Source organism: Crocuta crocuta, unplaced genomic scaffold, assembly GCF_008692635.1.
Source record: "Crocuta crocuta isolate KB4526 unplaced genomic scaffold, BGI_CrCroc_1.0 scaffold488, whole genome shotgun sequence".
NCBI lineage: Eukaryota > Metazoa > Chordata > Mammalia > Carnivora > Hyaenidae > Crocuta > Crocuta crocuta.
Genome location: NW_027530995.1, coordinates 336,362 through 362,207, shown reverse-complemented (window position 1 = coordinate 362,207; position 25,846 = coordinate 336,362). Strand labels below are relative to the sequence as shown.

The 25,846-nt window shown below is 36.0% G+C and overlaps 1 protein-coding gene across 1 annotated transcript in view; it reads right to left on the bottom strand.

Moving 5' to 3' along the window:
* The window catches only part of CNKSR2 (connector enhancer of kinase suppressor of Ras 2), a 231,532-nt gene that overhangs the window by 31,990 nt on the left and 173,696 nt on the right, over positions 1 to 25,846 (bottom strand). Inside the window, exons 18-22 of the mRNA XM_077770516.1 lie at positions 25,391 to 25,537; positions 21,016 to 21,031; positions 20,083 to 20,146; positions 13,649 to 13,749; positions 10,740 to 11,293 (exon numbers count right to left, since the gene is read on the bottom strand). Coding sequence (XP_077626642.1) covers positions 10,740 to 11,293; positions 13,649 to 13,749; positions 20,083 to 20,146; positions 21,016 to 21,031; positions 25,391 to 25,537 — 882 coding nt within the window. The remainder of the gene's footprint in view (positions 1 to 10,739; positions 11,294 to 13,648; positions 13,750 to 20,082; positions 20,147 to 21,015; positions 21,032 to 25,390; positions 25,538 to 25,846) is intronic.

Below are 25,846 nucleotides of genomic sequence, written 5' to 3'. Positions count from 1 at the left end.
GTAGAAAAAAACAAAAAAAAAAAAAAAAAAAAAGAAAAGTAAAGAAAGAAGAAAGAAAATAACAAAAACAACCCAGAAAAGGTGTTACACATTTAAAGAAGTATTGAAAGTTAAGCCTAACTTTTCACTTAATTATCCAGTAAAGATATTTAGCATTTGTATAGAATTATTTTTGGAATGGCAAACATCTTTCCTACCTCCAGTGCTGGGGCAAAAATCCTTCTAATTAGGTTAATAAAAGAGAAGAGTCTTCAAACACAGGATGCTAAATCAAGAGANTGGCATTGTTAAAAAAAAAAAAAAAAAAGGACAAAACAGCAGAGATGCTCAAGGAAAAAGGTATGAGGTTTAAGTTCAGTGATACCAAGTCGTGGGCTATTTACTTTCACCAAGAATCCTAAAGTGAATGACTGCTTTAAAATACCCATTTTATGGGTGATGGGCATGGAGGAGTGCACTTGTTAGGATGAGCACTGGGTGTTATATAGAAACAAACTTGACAATAAACTATAATTTAAAAATTAAAAAATAAAATACCCATTTTATAATGTTAGAATAGACTCTAAATTAGGCCAAGAACAACAACAACAATAATTTAAGGAAAAAATTATAGCTAAAGAAGCCATTAAAGTCATGGGTGAGAAAATTTGGAGGTCACTGAATACATCTTAGGCGTTAAGTCAATATATTCTATGAATGATTTACCAAACAAGAAGTAGCACAATAAAAATATCAGATTCAAAATCATGGAGGATTAGGGATTATAAATGTGGAAGAAAGTGAAAAACTGTTTAAAATGCTAAGGTTCATATTTCCTTAAAATAGACAATAAAAGTACAGCATAATTTTCTGTATTTAGCACTCTGCTAATATTAGCAGAGTTTTCTGATAATTAAACTCCATGTTAGTTGTGCTGTAACATTAGGAAGCATCTTCTCAATTATCAAAGAAGTATTAATCTACAGTCAATATAATACTATGCCAGTATAGGATTAGGGTTAGTACAGTATAATACTGACTAAAGATTAATATTGCTTTGATGATAGTACAAATCAATCATTTGTAGCTGAGTAACCAGAATGCATCCCCACAACCACAATGTTTAAGGAATGAGCCAAAGTAGAAATAGCTCTAAAAATGATCTCAGTTTTATCTATTCTGACCAGTTTAATGAATTTTGCATAAGTGATTAGAATGAATGCCTTAAAATGAATATGATGTACCATCTCTCAAAGAATCATTTTTATAACATTAATTGTTTACCTGAGAAAATGACTGGTACAGGATAACAATGATGCTGCATACTTTAAATTTTTTGTTCTGTCCCATGATATCAGAAAGGAAGATCTTTTATATCTAAGAGAATTTATAAACTTTTATTGTAAGGAGACTTATGGGAGAGCCATGGAAGACAGATTCTTACCATAGTATTTGGTATGTAGTAAATAAACAATAAAAATGTCTGTCAAATAAATGGATAAGAATAAATAAATCCATGCTGAGAACTAATTAGACTATATATTAATACAGCAAACCAAAGTACAGTATAGAGTTTTAGTTTACATTTTAGTAAGCTAAATCTAGATATTGAAGTATTAGGGAATCCATGACTAAGAAAGTTAAAGAATTTGTAGCTCTGAACTGAATCCAGGAGCTAAATAACTGTCATTCTTACTTTATTTTTTTTTACAATTTCTCAGAAATTCTGTGAAGTAACTCAGAAAGTTGATTTTATTGGCATACTTTGCGTGCTTTTAATAGAAACAACATGCACAGAAAATTGTCATATTACATTCCTGAGGTAAGAACCTTCCAGGAATTCTCAAGTATGAGGTTTAAATATTAAAATACTTTTTTATGACCAACTGTGTCACTTTTGCATTTAAAATATATAGTAATGGGCATTTTTCCTTATGAATGACATAATAAGACTATTCTTCCATTAAAGGGAAAGTTTTACAATATAATAGATTGAGCTATTAAAGCCCAACTAAGATGTGCCTATGTCCTAACATAAGAAAGGCTAGAAGAATGCAGCTAGTGAGAACATTGGAAAAAATAAGGAAGATAGTTTAGTAGAAGGGTTAGCATTTTATAACTTAAAGCCAAAAGCTACAGATAAACTCTGATCATCAGACACAGTGGTTCCAAAGCCAATCTCTTGAGTTCTACATTCTAGCTTTTAGAGGCTAGACTTGCTATGATTTTTAGCTAGCTGGCTCTGGCTTAACTGTTTTCAGCACAGAGCTTTGCGTTAAGATGACATTATTGGAAGACTTTCATAAAAGCTGGGCAAAAGTCACATGACACAAAGTCATTAGGCAGGTAGGCAAGGAGCTTCTGATAAGTCAGTGTGGGGTTGTGTATAAGAGGGCCTAAGTGTGCATGTACAGACACTGTCATTTCTTCTCACATTTCTTCTCCCATTGTTTTTGAAAAGGTCAACAGGTAACTGCTGCATTTTCTAGGGTGATATATGCTGGGGTTGGGGCTGGGTTCTCAGGTGGTAAGTTATCTCACAAGACTGTTGCTTATATTATAAACTATGGTCACGTCAAAAAAATTTCCGAGGAAAAACTAACTGAAAACTAAATCATACCTTACCTCCCTACTCACACTGAATGACAGGAAAAAGATACATGAAGAAAACAAATTCACATGAGAATTAATTTTTAAAACCTTAACTTTGAACAGAAATTACCTCTGTAGAATAAGGAGAGAGGGTTGCTTTTTGCTTTCACCATTTATTTATTTAGCAATAAGCAAGTTATTACTTTTCATTTAAAACAATAAAAGAAAAACATGGGGAAATTTAAAAACTTCCAAGCTATGTTTAATGGACCCATCCTGTTATGTATTCATCTACCATCTTCCAGTAGTTAGTGACCATAGGAGGTAGATTTCATACATAGAGGGGAAATAGGGAAGCATTTATGATCTTCAGCTTTCTCTGGCAAGAGTGACCAAGGTAAAAGGAGACTGAACTTAGGAAAGGTTCTCATGAAATAAGCTGGAAGTATTCCACTGAGAAACTGACAATACACTAATAATGACCTGAAGAAATGTGGTTTGCTTTTCTGATGTGTGAAAATAGTAAGTAAAACAGTGGCTGAACCTAATCAACTTTCTTGGTAAAACAAAGTATAAATCATAACTTGCCCTACCTATAATGGTGAGGGCTTGTCATCCTTTTATGTGAAGTTTAACTCTTATCTGGACACATCTTCTGCTGGTGTGAGTCTGTAGCATCTAGAGTTCATTCTTTTGCTATTTAAATCTGGTTTTATTGCATATTAACATTCCTGAGATTATTTTCCTGGTGCAGGGTTATTGGTTATTCACTCAAGAATAAGTTGCAATTTCAACATGTTTTACAAATGAATCAGGATGAAGCTAGGTGGCTTCATCTACCAAGGGAGCCAGCCTTCTTTCCACAGACAATAGACTTTGGTAGGAGAAACAACTGCCTAGAGATGCTGGAAGATCTGGTTTCCAGCAATGGATATCTCTCATGTCATACTTTCATGACTTGCGTCTTTGAAATGGGACTAAATCAGGAATAGTATGGTTTCAATAGGAGAGAAGGTGACTGTACATGAACCATACTACAAAGAGCAGTAATTCCAGTTATTTGCCTTCCAGCTTAGTGGTGTGCAACATGAAGACGGTATGCTGAACATGAGTCCTGTTCTTCTCTTTACAAAATACCCAAAATGAATTTTGCAACAGTTTTCTTCCTGTTTTATGTCACATGATGGATAGAACATTAACTTTAGCTTTAACTATTATATAATAAAATGGAAAGGCATTCGTGACAAAAGGTGAAAAATGAATTATTTATTCATTCACTTATTCATTCACTCATCCAATAGTGTCTAGCCTATATATCATTTTAGGCACTGGGTGTACAAAACAGGAGTAAAATCCCTGCTCTTCACAAACTTATATTCTGCTGGGCGGAGATAGAAAATAAACCAGTGAACAATATTTGATATTGTACTCATAGTGATAAAGCTGTGAGGAATATAAATTGGGGTAACATAGCAGAGAATGAATGGTGGTAGTGATGGTAGTGAAGGAGCATCTGGGTCAGACTTGGTTGTCAGAGTATGAGTCTGAGGGGAAAATATTTGAACTGAGGCCCGATTGATAAGGTCTATAAATACATATTTCAGTAAACATATATAAGGCTGTTACTATTTGAAATACAAGGCTTCTTTTGAGTTCTCAAATGTCCCAAGTCAAAAAGGAAAAGAGTAGTGAGTGAGTGATAAGAATGTAAAGTGAGGGACATTCCTATTTTAGCTCCTAGTATAGAGTTAATATATTATGTTGAAATGTACAAAATTGCTGATATTTCATCATTTTGACCTACAAAAACAGCAATTCATATGATTCAACTCAATAGCTAGAAGTGAACAAAGTTAGGGTATGTAGTCAGGTAAATGTTATTTACTGAGGTCTGCCAGGATTAATTCACTATTTAAGTATTATAATTGCCCTCATTGCCTAAATCCAAATATGCATAAAATCTACATAAATTACATAGTTATAAAAAATTTATTGGAAGACTTATGGTGTGTCAGATTTGGAAACTAAGTGCTTTCTGGTATTACTTTACTTGATCCTTATCTACCTTCAGGTACTGTTACCACCTGATGTAACAATGAAGACATTGAGGACCAGAGGTGTTAAATAGCTTCATCAATCACACCACTTGCAAGTGGCAGAGTAACCAACAAAGGATTTGAACTGAGGAGGAAGAGCTCCAGAGAATGTATTCTAAGTTCCAATCACTTAGTGTTTAAAGGAAAATATGCTTATTCATTTCAAATGTCAACAATAATTATATCTAACTTGCTATATTTTCAGGGCTACATAATATATTTTTTTTAATGTTTATTTTGAGAGAGCGAGTGAGCGAGCGAGAGCGCATGAGTGGGAGAGAGGCAGAGACAGAGGAAGAGAGAGAATCCCAGGGAGTCTCCTCGCTGTCAGCACAGAGCCCAATGCAGGGGCTTGATCTCTTGAACTGAGAGATCATGACCTGAGCTGAAATCAAGAGTCAGACACTTACGGGGCACTTGGGTGGTTCAGTCAGTTTAGTGTCTGACTTTGTCTCACGTCATGATCTCACAGTTCGTGGGTTTGAGCCTCAGATTGGGCTCTGTGCTGACACCTCAGAGCCTGGAGCCTGCTGTGGATTCTGTGTCTCCCTCTCTCTCTGCCCCTCCTCTGCTCATGTTCTGTCTCTCTCAAAAATAAATATTTAAAAAATTTTTAAAAAAGAGATGCTTAACCTACTGAGCCACCCAGGCACCCCAAGGGTTACATCATATTTATCCCCTTTTATAGATCTAACATTTCATTAGTGCCAAGACTTAAATGATGTGATGTGACATGGGGGTATATGTTTGCATATATGTGTGTATGTGTGTGTGTGTTTGTATATATATATATATATTAAAAGAGTGCCACATTGCTTGAACAAATATATTTGAGGATATAACATACATATAATAGTGGAGAGGCTCACGTGGGTAGCAATGACAAGCAGTTTGGTACATTTTTTTTCTTTATGATCTTAAATCAAGGTTAGTCTCAACTATTCATAATCATTTCACTTGCTATTTGGGCATAGGATGCAACCTTGGCCAATAAAATATGGAGCTAAATCTGCTGAAAGGATCTCAGAAAAGCTTTCCTTGTTCTTACAGAAAGGACTAAAGACAGGGTTCTCTGGATATTGGTCTTTGGCTCTCTGGATGCTGTCTCATAAGAGATGCTTAGAGCTACTGGCATTACGGAAAAGCTAAGAGTCCCGACACTGCTGAGCCACAAAATTCACTCCGAACAACCCCACTTCTGAACTTCCTATCAGTTAAGGTAATAATTTTTCCTCATCATTTAAGCCAAAACTGAGGAAGGTATGATTACAAATCCAACTTATAATCAATATTAGCTTTAGAGCTAGTCTCTACTTTCTCTCGAATCTTTAGGGTTTTATGTCTCCATAACAGTCTTTCTTCAAAATCAGAAAATATGGTATTAAGAGAACATTTGTTTACTACTTTCTAGATTATTATGTGTTCTCTATATATACTTGTTACATAACCAGCCAAGAATAATGCCTTTAAGCTTCACAAAAGTGACAAATTTAAGGTACTCTACTATTTTTTTCTCTGACTTTAATGCATGTTTTTATTCACATTGCTTATATATATTTTCCATCTGTTTCCTTTACGCCTGAAGTATAATTAAAGATATTATTGATGATTATCCCCTTCTAAATTCTTTGTGCATAATTTATCTCGAAAATCAATAAAACAGTAAAAAGTGCTTGCAACACTTTTCTTAATTTTCAACTTGTTCCTTTTTATCCTTTAACACAGATTCATATTCTAGGAATATCTTCCCCTTGCCCACATACTTTGTACCTGAATATTCTTAAAAAAATAAAATTCACAGCTTTTAGAAACTCTTCAAGAAATTACTCTAGGACCCTTAAAATGATTGAAGAGGATTAATCTATCTTCTTCTGCACTATATTGGTAGTCATTATCTATCCTCTCTGCCTAGATAATTTAAGATATTAGGCCACTGAGCTGCATATTTTACACAGCTCTTAACTTACCAATGTTATGCAAAGGAGGTTAGATTAAAAAAATAGCTTTAAAATATATTTCTTAGCAAATCTCATTTTGAGAGCATCAGTAAATATCTTGGCCAGATAACTTGATGTGCATTGTAGCTATAAGGTTTTATCCACCCTCCAACCTCCAACCCCACAAGCCCCCCCCGCTTCTACTGCTGTAGGTTTTGCTTTAGATCCCTAAGACCAAGCTAATAAATGTGTAAATTAAGTGAGAATACTGGCAAGTTATCTCTAAGGCAATGAAAAAGAGCACATTATAACCTCATTGAGTACATGGAGGCACCAAGAATGTATAGCTAGTAAAGAGTATTCTTATAACTGACAAGAGGGAAATCAGCAGGATTAAAGGATAAAGCTTTTAAAAACCTCATATAAACTGCATAGTTTAGGATAAAGCTTTTGAAAACCTCATCTAAACTGACTTTTAAGTCAAAGGAAAGAAAAGAGATCTATCCCAAGTAGACTTCAAGCAGCATTAACCAAAACAGTATTTTAGTGTTATGGCAGATGATTTCAGAGTGAAGTATATCTTTATATTTTGTCTCACACTTTAATGATTTATACTCCTTGGAAGTTGCATGGGCTGACATAATTTATAATTTAATTTAACTGAGGTATTATAAAGCCCACATCTCAGTAAGCTTAGAAACTGCTAATTGGGATAATAGGAAATTACTTGTCTTCTCCCAAATGCCAGTGAAGTAGGTCAGGATAATTAATATGCAAGCTGACTTTTAAGTCAAAGGAAAACAAGACAGGTCTCATCTGTGTACTTTTAATACCATCCATTTTACACCAAAATGAGTTCGGCCTGAGAAAAATCATAGTATGATTCAGTTAAATAACTTAATTTCAAAATAAGAGAAAAAGTAGTCCAACCATGAGAAAACACAGTTTGAAAACTCCTCTAAAGAAGGCTACATTTATACCTCAGGAGCAGGGAAATTGGAAAAAAAACCCATCTAGGTCACCAATTTAGGTACATCTTGCTTTTTAGACTGCTTTGTAAACTTGTAAGTGCTATATAATATATATCGCATTATATAAAGTTAAGGTAAACATAAATGATAAGAAAGGGGTTTGGGTGATGACTTAATTCTTTATCCTTAAAGCAGAAGATAGGCTATATTTTCACATTTTTTTCCATTACTTCTTCTACCCACTTGCCTGACACTTTCTAGTTTTAATTTCTTCATAAGCTGAGAAAAAAATGTATGTAGCTAGAGACACAAAACTTATGTCCTCTTCAGGTCTGTACTGGATCAGTGCAAATTCACTTTAGGAGGTCAAAGCAAATGCTGGCCTCGAGCAGGACAGTAACACAGCCCTGCTGGACTCTGACTGTAGCAAGCACAGTTGCCTGCCAACCTGTGGGCAGCATAGTGAATGTTCCACGCTGGAGGGCATGCCATAAGTCCGAGACTGGTGGGATGGCCACAGCTTCTTTCGTGCATCTAATTTTTGCTCTGTTGACATAACACCCAGCAGCTTGATTTGAATAAGAAGCCTGGAATGCTTGCTCCTAATGGCCAACCAGGGCAGCCATGAACACGATACCCCTTAACTAGACCTTAAAGATTCTTTTGAAAACGCTGATTTTAAAGCTGATGCTTCTCAAATGAAGTGTTTATCAAATTGCACACTCCTAAGTATTAAAAACATTAATGCAGAAAAACCATCATTAGGAAGGCAAATAGACATTCTATTAAATAAAAAGCATCTTCTAGTAGACAACCATGAAATGCAGTGCTCTGCTGAGAATGGTTTGAAGAACACTGACACATCAAGTGAAAGATCTGGGGGTGGGGATGCCCAGAAAGAAATGGGTCCCTGAAAGATAGTGCATGGCTACCTTTATTGAAGCAGATCTGACTGAAACAGAATGAAATGCCCCAAAATATTGAACTGTAAAGACAAAATTTGCAATACTAGATTTATGGACACACTTCCTAGGATTATTCTGCCTTATCATAGTTATTCCACAAAAAAAGAGCCACTGAAATAGATGGAAACTACAGAATAATTGCCCACTTGACTTCTTTGGGAACCTGGAGGAAAACCCCACCAATTGAGGAGTGCATGTATATGGTAAAAATAAATCCAATCAACAGAACAGCAAAGAGACATTAGAAGAACAGACTCAAAGGCCATTAACTACATCTGCTCTGTGGGCCTGGGTTTTCCTTTCAGGCCATAGGACGCACCTTCTCCTTTCTAGAACTCCATCACACAATGGCCAAGGGGAACTGGGAAGTAACTGGCTTAAATGAAAAAGATAGCATTAATGACTTCTACCTGTGGTCATGATGATATTTTTCTGAACAGAATTCTCTACTTCAGAGGGTTGTGCAAATTTCAACACAACTTATGTTTAAATGGCAGAGATAACGTATTTTCCCAAATATGTTTCTACAATACTGAACAAACCTCACATACTTAGTTATAGCAGTTGTGCAGCATGTAGATGACAGTCAAAATGAAGTTTCTAACTCATCTTTAGTTAAATTTTAGAAAACAGTGTCCTGATTTTGGTTATCATCATAACATTAAAAATGTATTATCATGCTTGCCAGAAGTCCTATAGAGGCCTTACATGGCTCCTAGATATTTCTCCCACCAGACTCTTCCATAATCTCTGATAAATGTAAATGTTGGGAGGGCTTGGCATGTAATAGATGGTAATTACCTTTTCCTGCACCAACAGTATACCTTTTGTAATGTTCCTTATGGAGATTATGGCCAACATACACTTCACATGGAAACTGCTTTAACATATGAATTTTATTACCAGCAACTCATATTTTCATGGTAGAAGACATAATTCCCATTAAATAAGACAATGAAGACCATAAAAGGAATTCTACTGTATGTTCTTGCTAATAATCTCCAAAGTGACTCTCATTTTAAATGAGCCAAGCTTAACATAGGCATGAGGATCCTGACCTGCTGGTCCTCTGTAAGCTTTGAGTTGTTTTTCCAATTGTGAAGAAGAAATTTATAGTAATATATCCCATAATCAAAGTCTCATATTCTCACAAATGGGTGGATGGATATAGTCTGCTCATATCCTTTAAAAAGGGAAGTCTAATGCCCTAGTGGGAACAAACCAGCAACTGTGTTTTCATTAACATTGGCTTGGGTCATCTGCACTAACTGGGCCAAACTTCATTTTGAATAAAGACATGCAAACAGTTTTATACAAATTCTNGAAGGAATTTAACATTCAGGACTTACAGCCAAGCCTAGATTTTCTTTCTAAGTAAGGTAACTGAGTTCTAGCCTTTCCCTTAAACTAGCCTGGGTTTCTGGACTGGTGTATCACATTAATTATAAATAGATGCTTGGTAAGGCATGTTGGATAAAGAACTTGAAAATTAGTAAACATATTCTTAATGCCAACAAGTCAAGGGATTACTTAATTGACTTTGTCTCTCTTAAGAGTTGATTCACATAAATTGAGTTTTGTAATTAACATGTACACCAAGAAAATAAAGAAATGCTTTTTGGCAAACCAGTTTCTAGAAACAATTTTGGCCATTTGGAGTTGCCAGAAATGCTATTTTAAATTTCTCCTTGGAAAAACTCTTTGGAATTTTTCCTTTAAATCTTTTAATAGTGAAAAGGGAAGTTGTATATGTATGTGTGCATATGTGTGTGCTTTTATGTTCACTTATGTATTCAACCAAGGTTCTGCTAACACCATGCTGGAAGCATTTAAGTTTCTTAACCTGAACTCAGGGGACAATGACTGTGGACCAAAGGGATGATATATGCAAGGGAGAAGAAAGTGGATAAGAGGAAGGAGAAAAAGAAATGACTATCATTAACCTTACAAGGAAAATGGGTAATTGGAAAAACTCATTTGTTCTAGCTTTGGGTGTCCTGGGATATAGGTTTCATTATCCACCTTTTTTTTTCCCCCACGTTACTCAATTTCTGAAAGTAAAACAGGAAGGGCTACCTAACTTCCTGCACAGCAATACTATTATTTTAAGAAAAAAGGGAAACAAACTCTATTTTCTTAAAATAAGAAGTTTGAAAAGGTTAGGACTCTGTGTACACAGGCTAAGCATTTCCAACATACTTACTTTTGTCTCCTATGTTTTCCCCTGCTGCCTCCCCTTCCTCCTCCTCCTCCTCCTCCTCCTCTTCCTCCACCTCTGTGGGCTGCACGTCATCCTGCTGGTCACAGGCACTAACAGGAGCATTCAGACAGCAGTGGTTGAACCCGCTATCTCGAGGCAGAGTAAAACTTCGAGGTTTGCCCCCATTTCCATTTAACACTTGCATCCTCTCGCTCTCGGCCAAGGGGTATGGCCCATAGTGATCCTGTAGGTGGCACTTCTGAGTTGGAAGGGTGGACTGCCGCCTGTGCTCTGGGGAGATGGCCGCGGAGTCAGAGAAGACAGAATCCTCCAGGGGCAGAGTCTGAAGATAGTGTAATCCTGAGCTTGTCAGGGGCGTCTCGATTAAATCCTGCCAGGAGCGGCGCTGACTGGCTGTCTTGCGAATGGGGGACACCGCACTGCTCCCAATCACTTCCTGGCGAAACTCCTCATGGGAGGACTGTGACTGAGAGGTCTCTGTGGAAGAGAGCCGGCTGTGTTTTGTTTCCACGTAAGGACTGGCACAACTCATCTGTGGAAAAGAGCCTCTGATCAGTCTCCACAGAAAATAACAGACTACTTCTGTCACCAAGGAACAAATTAGATTTCTACCAGCTAACATTCACCAGTCAAATTAGTGACTAGTCAAGTTTACAGACATCTCAAAGTTAGGCCCAGCTGATATTTTAAAAGACTGAGATGTGGAGTGTTGAAATGCAGCTATACCAGACTCTCATGAAAAGTCTGACATATTAACATGCAAAGTCTTACAACAGTGAAGCATAAGAAAATTTGAGTGCTTATCTAAGAAATATTCAGCAACTAAAAAAATCTGAAGTTTTAAAAATCTCTTTGAATTTGAAACCCTGAATAATTGCTGCCAAATTCATATTTCCGGATTTTGTGGAGTTTGGGGATGAGAGCAAGGAGAGAGGCTTTTGGATGTAAAAACAAGGTGCCTATAATTGGACAGAACCCCTCCTCTTCTTCATAGGTGAATGAGTCCTCCTATGGGCCCCAAGGAAAAGATACCCTGTGGTCTTTTCAATTTGTGGCACTTATTAGACTTAAACATACAGGCAGGATGAGATTATACTCTGATGGGAATTAGCATTTGCCTTGGGCATGGTCACCTCAGGGTACATAAACACAAAAGAAAAATGGAATATTTCTATTCCTGTAATTTAAAGTTTGAGGATATATATTTTAGAGTACAAAGCACAACTGATAAAAAGGACTGGCATCAACTGAATGCTGTAAAAGACTTGCAGGTGCCCCAACTGGGGACAAGGCTTACTGTAGCTCTCACGCTAACATATCAGCCCCGGCTCCTTTCTGGAAGGAGAAGTTGGATTTGTCCAATGTGATGAAGGCAAATGAGGCTGTGGTGGCGGCCAGGACAAGCCTGGCTGAGGTAAAAACATATGCTGCCCTTCTGGGTAAAGGAGAAGCTAAGTGGCAACTTCTGGAGGCAGTTTATCTTCCCGCATGTTAATAACAATGTAAATAGCTTCCTTCTTGAAATTCACAAGTTGCTGTGATTAAAGAGCTGTTTCCTGAAGGTGCAGTTTCCCTTTCTTCCTCTTTTATAAATATAAAGGAATTATTCAGGCCCTGATGTTTTAGGCAAAGAGGGAAATTATGATATAAACTGTATCTTGTTACTGACTTCATGACTGCATTTCTATAGCTCATCCTTGCATTCTGTTGGACTCAGCATTTATTAAAGAAATGTGCATACATATTAGGAACAATTCTTAGGTAACAGACATTGTCATCAAACATTGTTATTAAAAATGTGGCTTCCCTTTTAGTTATTAGCCAAAAGCAACCATTCATTTATTTCAGAAATATTTATTTATTTACTTCAAAAATATTTATTAAGCACTTAAATAAGTGCCAGTGCTGTGCTAAGCACTGGGATGTGTAGATGAATACAAGCAGGGTCCCTGTTCTCAAAAGGTCCACTGTCTGGTCTAGTGAGATGTTTGTAGTCCCAGATATTCTGATTCAATGTCTGGATAAGGTCTGAACTTCTGCATTTCTAAAATGTTACAGAAATGATTCTTATGCACAGCCAAGGCTGAGAAGTGGCCTAGAATTTTATCAACATCTTGTGTAGTGTCTTTCTTATTTAAAATCCTCTAGAGTAATATGGAGGTGTAATTAGGTTGGCAGCTGTTGTCACCTAAATTCAGCTTCCATTTCCTATGTGGAAGACTCAGTTCCAAGAAAGGCAGAATTAACTCTTATGATGCTGCGCAATGTATTGTCGAAACTGTGACACTACTGAGATGTTCTTAGTAGCTCTGATGGGCCATGGGCATAAAGTGGGATAGTCTCAAGCAAACAAGGACCGTTGTTTACCCCGTTGAAAGATTAAAGTACAGACTATACACAGAATCATTTATACAGGTTTAAGAAGTCTAGAGCACCATATAAACACATACATTAAACCAGACCCCATGATATCTGAAGAACTGTCTGTTGATACAGGTTTAATATAGATATAATGTCAATTTTTATGAGTCATTTCTGAAGGATATAGGAATGAACTTTATTAGTGTGGGATACATAAAGACCATTTACATATCTTTTTCTAAGAAAACTTATTTTTGTTGCTGATATTTCCATGAAGTCTACTTTGACACAAACAGGATTTTTTAAAATAAACCTGGGCAGATAATGATTCTGCTTGGGATCTGTGGTGACTGTTTCTCCCAATTAAATAGTCTTTGCATACTAAATTTTTCCCCATATTGCTTTTAGACTCCTTATTTTCTTTCCTCTTTGGGAACCTGAGGTCTGACATGCAATTCACTACATGGGGATATTTTGGGTCAAAGAATCTGATGCTAAATAATGTCCATTCTTGTTGGCAACTTACAGAGGGAGGTCGTGGGTATGTGTCATAAGGGGGCGGAGGGCTGTCCTGTTTGGGTGTTGATGGAGTATCTGCTTCTTCCTTGTCACTCTCACTCCAGTAATCTGTAAATTCACACACACAAATACAACAATATTCTATTAAATGTTTCTAGCCATATTTTCAGGAATACACACTAACAGCTAACACTAAGACATTTAAATTCCACTGCTACACCCTGCTCCGCAGCACCCACTACTCCAGGCCCACAAACTTTTATTTTCAGGTGGGTGTTCAGGAAGAAGGAAGAGTACAATCACTTAATTCCAACCTTTAAAGCAAGCAATTATACATAGCTATAATTTTAAGGAGTTAAGAAAAAGATACTGCAGAAGCCAAATTGGTTTAGGGTGCTTTAGATTCTAGGCCAAGTTATTCTGACGCTTGAATTAATGAATGATAACACATGATGCCTCTTAAAGGTGTATCATTTTACTCTAAAGATGAACACGCAAAGAAAAGCAATATATATACAGCTGTAGATCTCTACAGATATAAACAGCTCCAAAAATAATGTTCTCAATTCTCTTTTCTGGCTCCAATTCACTGGTTATCTAACAATCACTGTTTCCAGAGTCATGCCGACATGAATCTCTATAACACGATGCTCCCACCTCTACTTGGAAACACATGGCAAACCTTGATTCTTGCCAAATGCAAAAGGGCAAATTTGCTGATGTGGGCTGCAAGTTCCAAACTTCTAGAACTACTTAAAAGGGTAGAAAATGTAAGCCGCTAGACTTGGCAGAGCTCAGGCAAGAAGCAAGGGAAAATACTCTGAGAGATAAATTAGTTGAGTAAGTAAAATACAGCACAAAGGCCAATAATCAGGACCTGTTCCACTAATAATGCAACCACCCTTAACTCTGGGTTAATTCTTTATAAGATGTACAGGGAAAAACCTGTCAGTATTACCCATTTTTATTCTTATGAAAATCTAAATCAGAAAAAAGCCATCATTAGGCTTAACTGATAATCAGATTTAGGTGAAAAAACCATGCCACATACTTTTATAGGAACCCCTCTCCACCCCGGAATCCTTATCCTGTAATTATTTATATATATATTTTCCTTGTGGTGCTTATGAATAAGTATAGTTAACATTTATTCAGTACTATATGCTAAACAGAAAGTTGTAGAGCTGGGATTTGAACTAAGAAATAGCCTTGCCCTAAACCTTGGAGGGCTATCACTGGGACTCTTTTGAAATGACACACTGGGAGAGTTTAATTTGACATATATTCATGATGCTTTAAGCCCTTGTCCTGCTGTTCTGTAACCCTGGCTATCATGAAAAGAAATTCTTTAGCAATGGAGATTATTATATCCAAGCCTCAAAATACAAAAACTTTGAAAATGCTATTCCTATTTTAATTATTCCCTTTGACTAAACGATAAGCAGAAATTACTTAATCTAAATTTGTGGTATTTATAATGGATCATGCTGGTGACAGCTAGTATACTAAACTTCCTCTCAAATATGAATTGATGTAGTTGCCCAGAGATGTACCCAACAAACAATGATGGGAAAAGCATGAACTATGCACTTGGGCAGATGGAGGTTCAATTCTTGGCTATACCACTTACCATCTCTGTGCTCTTGTGATGGTTACTAAACCTGAGTCTCTTTTGTTACCTGTAAAAGGGGGCTAATAATAACTGACTTCTAGAGTTGTGTGTATGTGTGTGTGTGTGTGTGTGTGTGTGTGTGTGTACTAAATAAGGTAATATATATTCAAGCACTTTGCACCTTGAAAGCACTCAGTATTAGGACCCCTGATTTTCTTGGGTGGATTTATAGGTAGCATGCTAGGACAGTCTGACCCAGATTGCAAAGGACGTAAATGCCTTCTATTTACCTTCTTGGATGTTAGGTTTTTTTTTCTTGTAGCAAGTTCCAGCAATGAAAAGTGAATTCTGAAGCTCTGGGATCTGGGTTAGGTAGTTTTGTGGGAGCTTGAAATACTATAAGGAGGTCATTGCTAGAGGTGAAGGGACTAAGCACCAGCCCATCCCAACTCCAAGCAGTAGTTTGCCAAGATCACTTTGCTCTTACCCTTCCCACTATTTCCTGAAACTCTGGCACCTGTGTTGAGTTTCTCCTTGACCTCTGTACTGATATCTTGGGAGTCTCAAGGAATTAGCACCTCAAGTGGTCCTTATCAGCATGCTGAGAAGGAGATGATCACCATTTTATCAAGATCTCTATAGCTATGGCTACAAGTGACAGATGTGGGTGATTCTCTCTCTGTTCTTTTCCCCCTCAGCTAAATTAGGAAGAATTATAGTTCACTACTGGATGTAATTTTTGGCTTACTCAAAAGTACCATCAATCTATAGTTTTCTAGGGTTGGTGAAGACTGAAATTCCCCTTTGTAAATTAACTTCATTATTTCTCACAGTAAGTTGTATGTCTTTGAGAGGGCAATGACAGAGAAGAACCTACATAGAAAATTCAGTCAGGCTTTTTTGGCTTTGTGTGGAAAATTACAAGCATATTGTTTGCTCAAGAGGCTGAAATAGTTTTATTTTAATTCTATGAGGAAATTATTTTTCTTAGCTTTCTATTCAGCACAAAAGGATACTTTTATTTATTTATTTATTTCTCTGTTTAATTTTTTAAAATGCTTTTATTTATTTGTGTGTGTGTGAGAGAGAGACAGCATGAGCAGGGGAGGGTCAGAGAGAGAGGGAGACAAAGAATCCGAAGCAGGCTCCAGGCTCTGAGCTAGCCGTCAGCACAGAGCCCAACGTAGGGCTCGAACCCACAAGCCGTGTGATCATAACCTGAGCCGAAGTCGGGCACTTAACTGACTGAGCCACTCAGGCACCCCAAAGGATACTTTTAATGTCTCTTGCAGTGATATTCAATTTTATAAGTAAGTAATCATGAATAAACAGTGCCATCAATAGAACAGGAAGATTTTCACCTTCTTCTCATGTTGATACAAAAGGACAATTTGGAAAAATGACTTTTTCATCTATAACTACCAAAAAGTACAATGTATTTCATTCATTTTTATGTGATTAAAGCTTTAGGAAGACGTTGTGTGACTGAAAATAATGTGTCATGAAAGTCTGACTTAAAGGTGGAAAAATATAGAAAAATAATTAACAGGCAATTAGCCAAATGGTGATCTTTGGTGGTAATTTAGTGTAACCCTGTTTTCTCTAAGTACAACAACAAATAATCAAAGAGAAGCCCACATCCTTTACACTTCTGTAGCTAAAGATATCAAATCATTAAACTTTTATTTAAATCAGTGAAAAAGTCACTTCCAAGCTGTATTTAATGGGTATTTAAATAAAATGTGTATTTAAATGAAAACAGTGTTTGGGAGTTACTCCTTTGCATGTTTGTGAAATATTCCCAACTCTCAACCAGCTATATTTTGTATGAAGTTTAACTTCAGTACTGAGAACAGTACTCAGAAGATGTCAAATATTCTACAGTAGTGTGGAGTAGACACATGCATCCAGTTGCTTTCCATATAGAATACCATGAGACCCAATTATGCAGAAGGTAGGAAGACTAGTATGTTTCTGAACTATGTTAGAGTGCCTGAGAAATACACACTCTATGTGGAAAACCAAATTTATTTCAGAGATTCTGGTGGCACTGTGCTAGCAAGAGAGACATGACTTGTTAAGTATTAGCATCTGCCAATGAAGGTCTACTACTCCAGAAGGCACTAACATATATCCTTACATGCCAGACCAGGGTAGCATGAATCCATGGACTGAATAGTATTGGAATCTGCATGTATAGTATAACTCACCAGTTCCTTAATGATATTTGGCTATATAATACCACGTACAAAGAAAATTCACTAAAATCAAGACTATGCTAAACTTCAAAGTGATAAGAAAGTTAAGCTTGAGAATTCAAGATTCTTTATTTATGAAAACTGAATTTTTTCAAAGATTCATTTCCCTATCAGTATACTGCCTATATTTTAATTTTTGTATTAAAAAAATCAGAAACAAACCTGTATGTACCTATAAGACAGTTTTATGCCTTTAAAAAATGAAAGAAGGAAGGCTAGCATTTTTTTAGTAGTCTTAATGCAATTTTAAGGCTATAAATTAAGTTGAAGCATCAAAAGTTTAAATAAACTTAAATAATCTTTAAACAACAAACAAATGTGGCTTAATAACTGGCATGACACCCCATAGTCCTGGCTGGGATTTGCCTGTGCACCCTGATTTGATGGAGACTGCTCTCACCTTACTTGTGGAAGTATCCATAGTACTTCCACTCCCAGGAATGTTTTATTTTGTTGCTTCCTTTTTTTAAATGCTTATTTAATATTTTTGAGAGACAGAGACAGAGTGTGTGCAGGGGAGGGACAGAGAAAGGGGAACACACAGAATCCAAAGCAGGCTCCAGGCTCTGCTGACAGGAGAGTTCACGGTTTGACTTGGGGCTTAAAGCCACGAACTGTGAGATCATGACCTGAGCCAAAGGTGGACGCTTAACTGAATGAGCCACCCAGACACCCCTTTTTGTTACTTCCTATCTACTTCCTTTGCATTCTGTGAGAATGAGTTCAAATAATGGAGTCAACATAAAGCTTTTCCCCATTCCCTTCCTGGAAGGAATCTCTCCAGCTTAATTTCCACAGAACTTGATTTGTACTTTCTTTCATTTCATTTTCTGTATTATATTGCAAGTATCTTTTCTACAAAATTCGGTGTAATTCCAGGCAGGACAGGTGCCTATTTCACCTTAAGTTAATCAGCATGCTAGTTGAAGGCTTTACACAGAAACACTTCATACTGAATAAAATACCTTCTCCTTCTCTCTACTGCTGACTTTACATCAGCCTCACTCATCACTTTCTCTAGCAAGTTATTTCCTCATTAAGTCTGCCTCTTTCCCAGGTTTTTTTTTTTTTAAATTTTGTATCCACTGAGCACATTTTTAAAAAATCAGTTGCACATTGTGCAACCATTAGTACTCATTGACTTTATGTTGTTCTTTAATTTTTTTTTTCTGCTGCACTTCAATGTTTCTTAAGCAATTCCAAGTGTGTTTCTTTTTAAAAAATGTTTACCCATTTATTTTGAGAGAGAGTGTGTGTGCACACGAGAGTGCTTGAGTAGGGGGAAGGGCAGAGAGGGAAAGAGAGAATCCCAAGTAGGCTCTGAACTGTCAGCACAGAGCCTGATGCCAGAAGCGAATCCACGAACACAAGAACATGACTTGAGCGAAATCAAGAGTTGGATGCTCAATCAACTGAGCCACCCAGGTGCTCCTCAAGTGTGTATCTCTGAGATCCTCAACAAGATGATATATTCCTATTGACAAGAACCATATTTTGCTGTTTCTTTGAAATCTTCCTGCCCTAAGTCCTCACCCTTCACTGCTCCACTCATCTCCATTCCCTCACCCATGGATCTAAACCAAGGGTTGGTAAACTTAGTTGCCTACAAGTCAAATGAGGCTCTCTACCCATTTTTATATGGCCTGTAGATCTAGAACAGTTTTTGCATTTTTAAGTGGGTAAAAAAAATCAAAGGAAAAATAATTATGTGAAATGTAAAAAATTATATGGAGTTCCATCTCACTGTCCATAAATAAAGCTTTATTAGAGTCCAGCACTGTAACAGCAGAGTTGAGTAGTTTAGACAGAAATCTTATGGGCCTGCAAAGCCTAAATTATTAAGTATTTGGCTTTTCACAGAAAGTTTGCCAACCATTGCTTTAAACATTTGCTGACAGATTTTTTGGGATCTGGATATCTACTTTAGATCTCTCTAACCTTTAGCTTTTAGATGTTTAGAAAAGTTTTGGCTGAGGTTTTACTCTGAGAGGGAACAGAAGGTTTTTAGAATCTCCACATAAACAAATAGGCTATGCCCAGTGGAGACACAACTAGAAATAAGTTTGTATATATATCAATCTGTGGAGTTCCTTTAGCTTTAGGAAGTCTCAAAAGATTTCCAAAAACTTGATGCTTCCAAGGGATGCACAATAAACACTTTTGGGAAATGTAAAGCAACTTCAGAATGGTGACCACAGCTTTCAATAAAACATATATTCTGCATAATGACACTGTGTTTTGTAAATCTGAGATCAATACTGAGGCACATTCCATAAAATCACAGAATTACAGAGTAACAGAACTGAAGAACATAACCAACTAAGATAATTTATGGAAGGAGGAATCATCCATCTGAGCTCTTTGCATAAAAGCACACTTAAATATCTATGAAACCACTAAAGAGAAAAAAAAAAACCCTCACCAACAAGGATCCTGGACTGTGATAAATATTTAGAACCATTTACAGATTTTTAAATTTGTAAGCTTTTTTTCCTCCATNATCACTGTATACGATAACAGCAAAACAAAACAAAACAAAAACCTCACAACTGTAAAAAAATATTCCTTTACCTTGTTCTTGCTTAATCCTCTCTCTTTCTGCATATCCTGCAGTCAGCATATTGATTCTGTTAAGCTNTACACACACACACAATGGAATATTGCTCAGCCATAAAAAAGAATGAAATCTTGCTATTTGCAACAACATGGATGGAGCTAAAGTATATTATGCTAAATGAAGTAAGTCAGTCAGAGAAAGTCAAATAACATATAATTTCACTCCTATGTGGGATCAAAGAAACAAAAGGAATGAAAGGCGGAAAAAGAGAGACAAACCAAGGAACAGACTCTTAACTGTAGAGAGCAAACTGATGGTTACCAGAGGGAAGGTGAGTGGGGAGATGGGTGAACTAGGTGATGGGGATTAAGGAGAGCACTGTGGTGATGACTGCTGAGTAATTACAGAGTTGTTGAATCACTATATTGTACACCTGAAACGAACACTGTATGTTAACTATACTGGAATTAAAATTAAAAACTTAATAAAAATGTTTATTTTAAAATGTTTAAGAATATATGAAATAATTCTATGTAAAACTGGTGTTCTTTGCTACTCTTGACACACTGAGCTTTCAGTGAGCTATATAATTTTCTGTAGTATAAATTGCTGCCACACTAAAGATGCTATTTCGATAGAAAAGTCTAAGACAAACCTGTTAATATCTGTAATATAGAGGGTTTTAAGATGATCAGAGCCCTATCAATTCTGTTGTTCCAAATTTAGAAGCACTCCAAATATTTCTACTGTTTGTTTCTTCAGAACAAATGCTCTTTTACAGATACTTAATAATATATAATACATACTGATGAGAAAAAAAAAGTTATGGACTTGCCTGTCAAAATAAATTTCACTATGAAATATTAGTTTTGATGAAAGTTATTTAAAATTAAGGTTCCAGGAGGAAACACATTTTGGGAGTACTTTCTAAATTTGTCTCTAAATACAAGGCTATTTGGTTTTCTAAAGACAAAATGAGCAAATGTAATTTTAACCTCTATTTAGATCCTGAAAACTTATATCCATGAACAATAGTAACTTAAAAATAAATCTTATTTCTTTCCTCTCTCAGTAGTGCTTCTATTTCCAGTGTTTCAATCTCTAGCTTTTGTCCCACCAGGTTTCTCCTGTGTTCATTATTCCAGCTCTTTATAATGCTCTAGATGATCAAATCACAAAATTTTTAAATTAACCTGACAATTTCCCATTAGTCTATTCTGAGTTATGATCCATGTATACTTTCCCAAATCAGAAATTAAGGAAAACCCCTCTTCCAAATTACCTTAAGTTTGGAATCAATAGTATAGTTAACATCATTAAACTATGTAATAATCTGATCAAAATATATTTTTAAGAAAAAATCATGTTTGAGAACTTTTTCTCCCAAGAGCTTATCTCTTGTGTCAATTGGAAGATGATTTTCTTTTTTTTACAGTGACTCATATATTTCATCTTTTATGCCCAGTAGTATTAACTGTGCAACAGACAGAATATCTTGAAAGGGAAGAAAGTTGTGTCTCTAATTGACAAAATCACATCTACAGAAATTTAAACTTTAATTTTAAGAATAAGCCACCTAAAGCCCAACTTTATTTTGAGAAAACCTACAATGTAATTATCACCTCAAGTATGCTGGGGAAGTGAAGAAGAGAGGTGAACAGAAAGGAAATAAAATAAAGATTGATCAAATAAATTGAGCAGCATAGTGTATACCCACTTCAGAAAATTACAAATTATAAGCTAATAAGTCAATTTCATGATGAATAACCTTTAAAAAATGACTCTAATCATTAGTAAAAAGGTCAAGATTGAAATTCAGTCTATAGGTCATTTGTAGCGAGAATGGGGTTGAATTTGTACTACAAGACAAATCTTAGCACTCTTAGGAAAGACATGCCTGGCCCTTTTGCGGTGAAAATGATGATAACAGCACTAGAAGAACATATATTGTTGGATTTTAAAGCAGTAACTAATATTGATTATTCTTTTTTAATGTTTATTTATTTATTTTGACAGAGGAAGAAAGCATGAGCAGGGGAGAGGGCAGAAAGAGAGGGAGAGAGAATTCCAAGCAGGCTCTGCACCGTCAACACAGAGCTCGATGTGGGGCTTGATCCCAGGAACTGTGAGATCATGACCTGAGCCAAATTCAAAAGTCTGATGCTTAAATGATTGAGCCACCCATGTGCCCCTCCTTTTTTCCGAGGGAGGGAGGGAGGGAGAGAGAGACAGCGAGAGAGAGAGAGAGAGAGAGAGAGAGAGAGAGACAGCGAGCGAGCGAGCCAGAATATGCAAGTGAGCAGGGGGCAAGGGGAAGAGAGAGAAACAGAAGTGGGGCTCACCTGGGGCTTGTGTTTTTTGTGTTTTTGTTTTTTTCCCTAAGCAGGTCATGGGCTCACATGAAGTGGGGCTCGAGCTCACCAACTGTGAGATCATGACTTGAGCCAAACTCAGATGCTTAACGATGAACAGCACCCCTCATATTGACTACTCTAAAAAATATCACTGAAATTTCATTTTGTCAGAAGTTTAAAGAACAATGAGGTCTTTATGGAATGAATTAGGAAACTAAAAAAAGGCTTCTTTGATTTTTCACTTCAACAAATTTACTAAGTGCCTGCTATATGCTGAACAACGAGCTATGTTTTGGGGGCACAAAATTGAATAAGACATAATTCCTGCCTTCAGTGAGTTCCAGAATTGCTAAATGTCATAAGACAATTGAAAAATCAGACTACTTTTAAAAAGGACAAAAAATTCTGTTCATGATAAAAACTCTTCAGAAAGTATGTAGATAAACTCAGGCCAGTGTGTTAGGGACCAAAGGGTGAACACTACACAATTGGTGCTGTCTTGGGTAAACTTGTCCTCGAGGCCTCAGCTAGAAGAGGCTTACCTATACACTTGCTGCAGTATAATTTGGTATTTATAGGCCATTATAAACAGCAGATATATATGCATTAACTGAGCCAAGAAATATTTATTGAGAACCTATGTCTGCAAGGTACTGTTATTCTAAACATGAAGGATAGAGAGAAACAAAACAAAGTGTCTTGCCTTCGCAGGAGACTACATCATTGTGAGGGCATCGGATAATAAACAGGGATACAAATAAACATATGTCAAGTAGTGTCCAATGTCATTTACAAAAATAACAAGGTAAAAAATTAGAAAGTCAAAAGTGGTAGGGATGGAGGGGCAGTTAATTTAAGAAGAGGTGGTTAGGGATACAAGCACTGAATTTAGTGACGGGGAAGGGCTTTGATATGAATTCCACATGTAGCACCTTAGCCTGTCTCTGATGTTTTAAAATAAGACAACAAGCTATCAATAACTAACAAAGAATAATGTATTGAGAGCAAAAAATGAGTAAGAACTATGGGAAAAATGTCTAAAGAGTAATTGCCAAATAGAAATGGGCGAATCCTCAGAATTATAAAGACATAAGTGCTGACATGATAAGGAATGTATAGGCCAAGTGCATTCAGTAAATAAGTCTCAAAATACTTGAGAAACACGATATTTTGTTTTCTTCCCACAGATTTCACAAAGACTGGCAAAAATTTTTTTTCATGTCTCAATGCTCATTTCTGAAGAGGAAACAGATGGATGGTGGTTGGGGCCTCAAAAGTGTTTTTGCAAATTACCTCACAATCAAACTCACAGTTGGTCAAAAAATAGAAGGTGAGATTTTAATATTTCACGTGTGTGTGTATATATATACGCATATATCTGGGTATATGTGTATATATACACATATATTTGGTTATATGTATATTATGTATATATAGGTACATGTAAATTAGGGTATATGTATAAGTGTGCGTATGTATACATACACAGAGATTTTTATTTAAGAAAATTAAATTTACTTTATAGGTCTTGTCAAAACTTGTACTATATTTTTAAAATACATATGACAGTGCTTTGGAAATTAAGAAATAACCAGATAAAGTTTATAGCTATAATTAGCCTAATATCATAAATTTAAAATCTCTGAAGACTTAGGTACATTACTTTAGAAGATTTTATATAGAATGAACCAACACCCAGATTATCTTGCTGTTATGTAACAATCAGTTTCCTGAACAAAATCTTTGGAGGAGACCTCTCCCACCATTAATCCTCTGCTTATTTATAGCACTGACGTTCCTCCCATCTATTAACAAGTAATTTTTGAAAACTTGCCTATTGAAAGTAGACATTGGGATTATGATTATAAAAAAAGAAAAAGAAAAGAGAAAAGTCCATTATACTTAAAGTTTTAAAAAAATTCAGTATTTCAGGACAATTTAATTCTGAAGTTTATAGTACACCATAGCAAGGCTTACATAAAACAGCATTCTTAAATGTATGATGTGGAGATGACATATTTGATCAGATTCACTTTTTTACTTTGACTCATTTCTTGGAAAAAACAATAAAATGAAACACATGGGTTTGCTTTAGCTTCTTCTACAATATCCTGAACCAGATATATCCATAGAATTATTAGGGAAGAGTAGTGACATGACAACTCTTGAAGTTATTGCTAAACAAGGCAGGGAACAGAGGCCAGGCACGGTTTCATAGTTCATAAAAAGGCATTTTCTAGGCCTAAAAAAGACCCTGATTAGCATGTTTCATGAATAATTAAATTACGTTAATTCTTAGAGGTGATTGTGTTCTAGTGTATCCATCCTGTAAAATAGGATAATGTTCATTATTACCACTTATTTTCTGTTTGGTCATGATGTAAACCCTTTGTATTCATCCCAAAGGCACTGTGCTCAACATGTGACAAAATACATAGTGAGTAACTAGAACAGGAGAGTTATGAAATTATTAAAACAAAAAACAGAGTATCACAACCTCTCCATATCCCATGANNNNCACAACCTCTCCCTTCCTCATGAGCATGTGAATTAACATTTCCATTTTGAGAAAAATTTAAGGAGGAAAAGCTCTCCAAATTCCAATCGCCTAGTGTGAAATTTCAAGAATGGTAATGTACATGAAAAGAAGATTATGGGAAGTACAAGAAAGACTCAGTTTCCTTATTAACAATAAAACATTTTATCAAGTGTTCTCAACACTTTGGTTTGCCATTTCCTTGTATTCATATCCTTCTTGCTTTGGACAAACCATGCCTGTACTCCCAAATGTCAAAACACCAAGATCATTTATAAAAGTATATTAAGTGTTCATTTAGTGTACTCAAGCACATTTATAAAGTTGCTCAGCTTTGTGCTTTAAAATATCTGGATACTAATTTTTTGGAGACACATAAAGAAAGGTAAATATAAAAGGGATATACATTGCTAGCAAACACATAGCACTTACAATTGAGCAGGGACTGTTCTAAGCCCCTTATGTGTGCTCATCTGCTCTTCACAAAAGTCCTTTGGGTGGAGATTGTTATTACGTCCATTTTTCAAGAGGTCAATACCTGGCATAAAGAGGTCCAGTTCTATATCCAAGGTCACACAGCTAGTAAGTTTGAGAGCTGGGATTTGGATAGTCTGGTTCCAAAGTCTATGCTTTTAATCACTATGCTATGCTGCCTCTCCCTAAGTGTTGGCAAGTTATACATGTAATATGTACTGCCTGCTAAAGACCTATTAAAAGGAAACATCTGAATCTTAAGTCTAATTTCTATAAATCTATAAAAGGGAGAGGGGAAAGGAAGGAAAAGGGAGAATCAAATTCATAAATGCTAAAGTGGGAAATCTGAAGCAGAATGTTATAGAAGATGGAAATGTATATATTTATATATATTTATTTATATGTAATATATAT